Below are 7968 nucleotides of genomic sequence, written 5' to 3'. Positions count from 1 at the left end.
AGATGACTCATAACAAATGAAATTTACGGTAATTTCATGATGATTTACATATTTATTGAACATAAAGATGCTATTCAGCGAAAACAGTCTGAAGTACTCTCATACCGAATTTCTGATCAAATTAAATATTCCCAACCGAAATCAACACTCTTCGGGATTAATAATATGGCATTTTCCTCTGCATTATACAGTTTGTACACACAAATATCCAATATAGTGACAGTATAAACGCTGTATGTCGTGGAGAATAATTCGCTGAAATAGAAACTATAATTTTTCACTGAAAATAGATTTTATTTTACGATTAAGGTGTAGCATACAAGAAGTGATAATTTTTTATTCAAAATTCACATGAGAGAATGAGATAGAGAAAAAAAAGATTCTACTTTATATTATACACTTGAAAATATTTATAGTACGAGTATTTTACATGACGTAAACTTTTTCAATCTTCTTATATGGGAATACTTCTTTGGTTTTCGGACAGATGACAGTTCCATTGTTTTCCTGTGCCATTTTCTCTAAAGCCTGTAAATATTACATTTTTAGCAACGATACTGGTTAAATCTACTTTACACTTTTTTTTGTATTAACAATTGCCGCCATAAATTTTTATTTATTGCATGTCTCCGCAACTCGACCTTTTCTTTTCTTCAGTGACTGAAATGATTCAAAAGCTTTGACCTGGTTCCAAAAAGTGAAACCATCGCTACAAATGTTCGGAATCGAGAAAAAAATTGAGTACACTGTATTATGGATGGGAAAAAAAAAATGAAAACCGGGGTAACTCACATGTTCACCATATACATATCCATTAGGCATCATCATTGGTTGGTTGTATTCATTCAGTGGTTTGCCGCTGATACTGCAGACAAGTCGAGATTGCGAACAATGAGCAAAAGGTAGAGTAGTTGCAAGTTCGTTTAATGCCTCGTTACAAACTGGGCAACTCGGATTTTTGCCTTCCCTGTTAACGCTGTAGCATTGTGGAGTTTTAAGAGCGGACAAACCAGCCTGCAATGCCACAGTGAATACACTTTGACTAGCCAGTTGAAATAGCCTGTAGTTTTCATGGCGAAACTGTTCAATCAACCTTTCCCATCTGAAGAACAAATTTTTTTTGTGATTAAAACTATTGCAAAGAAACAAGAAGAAAACGTCGATGTTGATGAAAATGTTTATTCATACTGGGGACTGAGTTAGGATAGTTAGCATATATTGTCTTAGTCGATCATCCTACAACAATTCGACCTAAACTGCAAATCCTTTTCAAGAAACTTACTTTCCACCATAGGAAGTGTGAAGTACGCTGAAAGGTTCAGATTTTTTGGAAATCGTCTTAGCAGGTATAAAGTGCTACTTGACGCCTGCAAAACATGAACATTTTGCGTGGATACTTTACGCTTATTATGAAGAATAATAATGTTCACACCTTTGGAACAAAAGTACTATTAATTACTTGCAATATTCAGGATTCACATAGGCAAACAAACAAGAACACAAAAACTAGTCAAAACTTACATTATTTTAATCAGGGGAGGCAAGTTGTTTTGAGGTAGAAAAAAATGTAAACATCACTTATTCTTCAGATACGAACTCAAATTTCTTGGCCAGTTATCCTTTCGAATCAAGGCCCCAACTTCAAAACCTGTTTCGAGTTCAAGTGCTACGAAAAGTAAGGGTCCCTGTATTTACTACTTATGTTACATTAGCCTGATTATAACTTTGAAGTCTTAATTTTTTTCTTCTCCTATATCAGGAGTCGCTTGATTTTATTAATAGAGATGCTTAACGCATGTTCTCGGAAGGAGTCGCATAGTTCGAGTGAAAATATTGGAGGATGATCGATTAAAAAAACGTGTGATTACTACCTTGACTTGATGGCAAATATAAATATTATATAAGACATCGAAGAGAATTCTACATGTAAACATCGATATCAAATTCAATTTACAGATTTAAAAAAATTTTTTTACGATCAATCCGAATTAGGTAAATTAATAACAATACAATCATTTATAATCTGAACTCTGAATAAACTGAAACAGAAATTGTAATATAAAACTAAATTTATCGAAAAGTTACTAAAATAACATTAAAACAAGGTACATTCTAGAATCTAATTGAACCAATTAATGAATCGCACCTTTTTTCGTCAAGCAAATCTTTATAAGGACTCAATTCTGTGTTTACTGGAAATGCCAATAGCCCCATACAGCACTGAATTTCTTGGAGCTGGTAGTCATCATAGTTGGCAAAGCACTTCCTGGCATGTTTTACCGCATCTAGTCGACGATCTGCTCGTACCAATTCAACAAACTCTTGTACACGTACGTTGAACTCCATAGTGCTGCCCAGCTTGCGCAGCTTGGACCGATTATCATGACACCATCCCAAGCATCTTGTTGTCTCATGATTGGCCAAAGATTTTTCCACCTCTCTTGATACCATAAACACATCTGGAATAAATATGAAGAGGTAAGGTAAGTCTGGTATGACGGGAATTTTAAAAGTACTAAAATAAAATTAAGTTAAAAGATTAATGAGATTTTATTTTAAAGTGATAAAGATCAATATGTAATATTGAAGTTGAACTTTCATTCTTTCTAGATTAGAGTTAGTTCGTTGGCATGTTTTGATCACCAATTCACACAAAGCCTTGAGTAATTGTGGAAAAGTAAAATTTTTACTTCGTTTTTCTGATATCAAAATGATGGGGTTAAAAATTACAGATGTTCTTAAAAAAACGTTCTACTAATAGGCAAAATCAAGAATGTCACCTCTGTACGATTGAGTCATTTTAAAATAGCTAATACCTAAGCTGGTAAAGAATGCGGAATGAATGAAGTACAAAATAAATATGATTATCATTATATAGGTATTTTTATAATTACACGAATTTTTCAGAAAGGAAAAGATAGTTTACAGTACGTGTTTCAATAGTCAGGAATTATCCTTCAGACAACATTACTGTTTACCAATGTTAGTCAGATCCCTTAATTCGCTATTATCAGCCAACTTGGTGGCAGTCGTATAGTATCCCTTGCGTAAGAAATATTCAACCAGCATCCTGTCCAGTCTTTGTCTTCTCCACTGGTTGACAGCACTTGGCGCTGTATTGGCATGTTCCTTCAAGTGATCCAGTCGTCTTTTGCAGACCATACCAGCCTGTAGCTCTTCTGCGATTGATTCTTGTGCTTTACGCTTGAGCACTTGAAGTCTAGCTACAACACCTCCTAACAGACGAGTTATTTCGCCGCTGGCCACCCCCCCTGATTCTCCCACTAATCCTTTCTCCAATTCGTTTGCCGCTGTCTGGACATGAGAAACTTCACGATCCAAAGTCTTTTGAGCTGACCGAAATTTTTTATTTAATAGCTCGTACGGCACCTAGAACACAATTAATTGTAAATTGGATCAGATATTCACACAGCTTGTATTGTTGATATCGGTTTTCAGTAAGCTTTGTTCAATAATTGGAAACTAAATACAAAATTTAATCAATCTTTGAAAGTATTGGAGTGATGTGTGGAATTATAGGAAGTTCTCTCTTGACAATTTTTGACAATAATCGATTGTTTTTCAGTATTACAAGCCAAACCAATTGTTAAATGCAGATTTTTTCATTTTTGTATAAGAATCTGTTGACAAAAACTGTTCATCCATTGTGTCGTCTCCCTGTAATCAGTGCAGGATATTATAATTCGTGAGATTGCATGCGGTACATGATTTGATGGGAATAAAATGATGCTATTTGTGAATTTTTACATTTTGTATGTCTTACATATTTATATCTGAATTTCGACAATATCTCAGCTAGAGGAGAAAGTCAAGCTATGCGTTAATTGAATCATTGCTTTGTCATTTAAATAACACAAGCCAGTGAAAATTTTTGTTCTCTAGTTCTCGTTAATCTTGGACAAATTTCTGAGAAACATCTTGAAGGTGTGGACGAAGAAACAACGATAGACAAGCGTGAAATGTTCCGAAAAATCGATCCTTCGGAAAAATGAATAAAAAATCATCTTGGATTACATAAAAAAGGTATGCTCAGTACCACACAGATTCCGTAATTTTTTTATTAACATCATTCGAAGTACGTCTAATATTTTTCATGCTTGAAGTTCTAATATAGTATGCAGAAAATAGTTGTTATTCTAAGTGTGTTTTAACGATGAAAATGATAATGTGTCGAAGTTTTATATAAAAATGGGATAAGCTGAGTGTAAAGCGAAAAATAATTACGATTGGTGTTATTTCTAAATGTCTTATAATTCAGCTATTTCAAAATAGTATTATTAATAATAAATGGTCTGCAATCTGTGGACTTGGTATTTTACATCAAAATAAGAATATACGAGGCGCGTAAAATATCTTGACAATACAGAACAAGTACGAATTGTAATCGGCTGTAGTAATCCAAGGTCAAGCAGGGAATAAATTGTTTCAGTTATAAATAGGAGAAAAAAAAAAAAATCAGATCTGCCATGTGTACTTCGACAATAGCGTTATCATCAACTGTGAATACATTGTTCAGACAGGGTAGAAATGGCATTGAGTAAGTGAATACGAATAGTATTCTTCATGTTTTTGATACACCATAAATTGAAAGTAGTATTTACTTGTCAAGAAATAACAAAAAGAAAGAAAGAAAAACTACCGTAAGACTGACCATCACAAACTACAAACGAGTGATTTACACAAAAAACAATGCAAAGATGAAGTCTGCCTTTGGGCGAGAAAAAAAAATTCTTACGCGGGTGTGTATGACAGTTATTCAAAGAATTATTCGTCAATCTTATCATACTTTCATAAAAAACGATAAAAATATTGGGAAGTTCAGATAACGGCTGTAAAAGGAAACCTTTTTTGTTTGCCTGAATATTATAAGTGTCTGAAAGAAGAAAATTTTCCCATCGTGTAGCCGAGTTTGATGAATTCGAAGAGTATTCAGGTTCAGCCATCATAATAAATTCTGACGTTTCGAAGTGACGAAACATGCTTATTTACCTTCAAAGTTGGGTGCTCCAAGCTCTTAACGTCTGACATGTTCAATTCTCTTCGAATTAAATCGCTCCAATTTGATTCAAATTATTCTGATGTCGTGTAGTGTGAAAGAATTGCCAGTGGAACGCCTTGACGGACTACGCATTAGTAGCTGAAATCAAAACCCGTCCATTATCTTCCAGCTGACTGGTGTAAACAGACCTCGGACCATACACTCCCAACAGACTATGCTACGGATTTGCGTTTATACAAGACTTGACTGCAGTTCGCCCAACTTGGTGCTACACGCGAGTAAATAATGAACTTGCAACATTTGTGTTTCTCGAACAGATGGCGCCATTCGAAAGATTGCCAGTCGACATCTCCACGTTGTACAACTGCTTTGTATCGTCACTTGAAACGTGTTAATTGTTGCCGCTGAATTAACTCTCTTGCTCAGTGATGCAATTACCAATTTGTCAATCTGCGTGATACTAATTATCAATTAAAAACAATACTGTTTTGCGGTCAAGCGAAAGGTATGTACATACCTATACATACTACACCTAGAAGGAACAAATCCGTACGACACAACTTCCCGATGCATCGAAACGACAGCGCGTTGCTTACGAAGATATAAACGACGAGTGATGAGTGAGCTTTTGACGTGAGCGAGGCTAATCCTGTTTGAAAATACTCTGAAATAAAAATCGCGTGGTTTGCGAAACGTGTCGGAAGGGGTATCGGCGAACATCCATCCATAGCTGGTTTGACGATCGGCGGATATTCGAACGGTGAAAATACATTGGACAACATTTGTAATTCAGTCGTTCGTATTATTTCGGCGATGATCGGAGGCGCGCGCTACTCGCTCGGGGGGGCCGCCATTTTCCTCCAGTGAGGGAGAGAGTCGCTCGGCCGTGCTTCGCAAGCGTTCTCTGTTAATTATTACTTATTTCGGTTGACAATTGAGTGACTTTCGCGAGTGCGGGGTGTCGGGTGGGCGCGCGGGACCCTTGGGCCCAAATTGTGCAACCAAAAGCCCAAAGTAACAAGAAAAACTCGGGTTAAACCGGGACCAAACACCGAAACGCCAAGTGCGCCCGACTAACATTGTGTGCCGTGATTCGAAGGGTGATTCTCCAACGGCGAAATATTACACCGTCACTCATCTCGGCGAATGATTGATTCGTTAGAAAGAGGTACGTAGACAAATCCCTACATAATTCCGGTGCATAATCAGCGATAGTTTTACCGGGTTCCTGGCTAGGATGCCTACGCTCTGCCATCCATGCGTCTTTCTTCGCAGGCAAACGCAATAAGCATCGGGCAAGCAGGCGGGTAGATAGATGCACAGATAGGTGGCCTAGCTATAGCCGAAGAATATCCGAAGCGCGCGTGTCTGCGCTCCAATTCATTCGTGGGTGTTGCGTGTTCGTGAAAAGATGCGTGGTTTACGTCGCTGATATGGCGGGAGTAGAGACGCTTCGGCAGCCACGCGCATTTATTTCATTCCTCCCCCTTAATACGCGCACTTGTCGGCTATTCGACCGACGGCCGCGGCGTTCTACCATCGCCTAACCGCCAGCTATCGCCATTACGTTACACTTGTCGCTTTCCTTCTTCGCCAAACTTTTACCTTTTACATTTATTTCTTATCTACCCCCTCCTTCCGTTCTCCCTTCCCACTCCTCCCCTCTCGTTTCTCTCTCTCTCTCTCCCGCTCTCTCTCTCTATCTTTGCTTCTGTTACACCGTAGTTTACTCGTTAAACACGACTTCACTGGCTTCTTTAATATCGGGCCAATCGACGTCTTTAATTCGCGTTACCATGGAAGAAGAAATTGTGGCAACTTTCTCAACAATGACGATCAGACTATTTCGGCCATAACTTTTCATCATTTGTTCTATTCTTTAATTCCTTAATTTCGAGTTGTGTTAATTTCGGACAGCAAAAACGAGTCTGTTGAAACTTGAATTTCAAACTTGAGTTCGGAACGTATGTATGATACCAACACCACGTGCCTCCTTCATTGTTACACTATACCGTTAATTGTACGACTGAGTAGAGAACACTTTTACCGAAGAAATGATTCATTTATAATTCATTAAACGTACGTACGTTCGTTCGTCGCGTCCGATCATTTTCGCACTGTGCGAAATAATACTTGACGTACCTACATTGCTGCCGAGGATCGTTGAGTTTGGTTTTCCGGAGAAAAAAAGTTTTTATACATCTAAAAATATACCACACGGAGCATGTGTACAATCATTTAAACGCATGGTTCGAGTTGTGTGCGTGATTAAAGTTACGCGTATGTCTACACACATCGTAGTTCCTCTCTGATACGAATTTAATCTACCGAACGAATACGTTTACCGAATGTATGTAATAAAAATAAATGGTAATCATTTACTACATTTACTCACAAGAGTCGTCGTGTAGGCAAATCTCGTGACGTAAAGTTTTTCTTCTTTTTTACGTTCCGTTAAACGTAGATGAAAAAATTGAACGTTCGATTGGACGAGTGGATGATCGGGAGATTATTGAAATCAGTTATTAAAATGTTATAATAAGTTGAAAAATAACCAAACAATTGCCGCGTGTTTTGTTCCGGTGTATAATTTTTTCGAAATATCAGAACTAGTTTATAATTCTGAGATATATGCGAAGCATATATGTTGATGTTGGATTTCCGTTTAAAATATCACCACACCTCAGTCCCTCGGTCTGGATTTCTTTTATTAATCGCGTTTCTCGTCAACTCGTCTTCTCGGTTCTGCGGCTAATAATTCTTAGATAATTGTAATCAACGTACGGGAGAGAAAATGAATACATACGTATTATCCCGGTATGTTGAGAGACAAGGTATTGTGTAATTATATACTTTTGGCGTGTTTTATGAACTCGGAGCAACACGGACGAAAAAAAAAATAATAATTATTATCAAAATATTGTGACGCCGAGAAACAAAATGAATAC

General features: G+C 37.2%; 2 protein-coding genes across 7 annotated transcripts in view; one reads left to right on the top strand and one right to left on the bottom strand.

Moving 5' to 3' along the window:
• Window positions 1-273: 273 nt before the first annotated feature.
• LOC124183673 (E3 ubiquitin-protein transferase MAEA) lies at window positions 274-5251 on the bottom strand. Its single transcript, XM_046572445.1, has 5 exons — window positions 5011-5251; window positions 2979-3390; window positions 2147-2459; window positions 793-1102; window positions 274-528 (listed from the first exon to the last, which is right to left on the bottom strand). Exons 1-5 carry the CDS (start codon window positions 5047-5049, stop codon window positions 427-429), a joined length of 1176 nt encoding a protein of 391 aa, XP_046428401.1. The 5' UTR covers window positions 5050-5251; the 3' UTR covers window positions 274-426.
• Window positions 5252-5813: 562 nt separating this feature from the next.
• Window positions 5814-7968, top strand: part of LOC124183622 (C-terminal-binding protein) — a 45121-nt gene continuing 42966 nt past the window's right edge. For 3 of the 6 annotated variants that reach the window (XM_046572394.1, XM_046572403.1, XM_046572409.1), the window contains exon 1: window positions 5816-6188. The gene's annotated coding sequence lies outside the window, so the exon portion shown is untranslated. Of the gene's footprint in view, window positions 6189-7968 lie in introns of all 6 variants that reach the window. The other 3 variants (XM_046572383.1, XM_046572376.1, XM_046572328.1) reach the window with 3 other exon arrangements.

Source organism: Neodiprion fabricii, chromosome 1, assembly GCF_021155785.1.
Source record: "Neodiprion fabricii isolate iyNeoFabr1 chromosome 1, iyNeoFabr1.1, whole genome shotgun sequence".
In the NCBI taxonomy this organism is placed as follows: domain Eukaryota; kingdom Metazoa; phylum Arthropoda; class Insecta; order Hymenoptera; family Diprionidae; genus Neodiprion; species Neodiprion fabricii.
This window is presented reverse-complemented; position numbering and strand designations above follow the sequence as displayed.

Bases quoted from the DNA above. Each gene is read 5' to 3' on its own strand.
- LOC124183673 (XM_046572445.1), bottom strand. From the start codon at position 5,049: ATGTCAGACGTTAAGAGCTTGGAGCACCCAACTTTGAAG. The intron at 1,103-2,146 runs GTGCGATTCATT...TTTGTTCTTCAG, and splicing joins GATTTGCTTGACGAAAAAAG to ATGGGAAAGGTTGATTGAAC. The intron at 529-792 runs GTGAGTTACCCC...TAATATTTACAG, and splicing joins GATATGTATATGGTGAACAT to GCTTTAGAGAAAATGGCACA.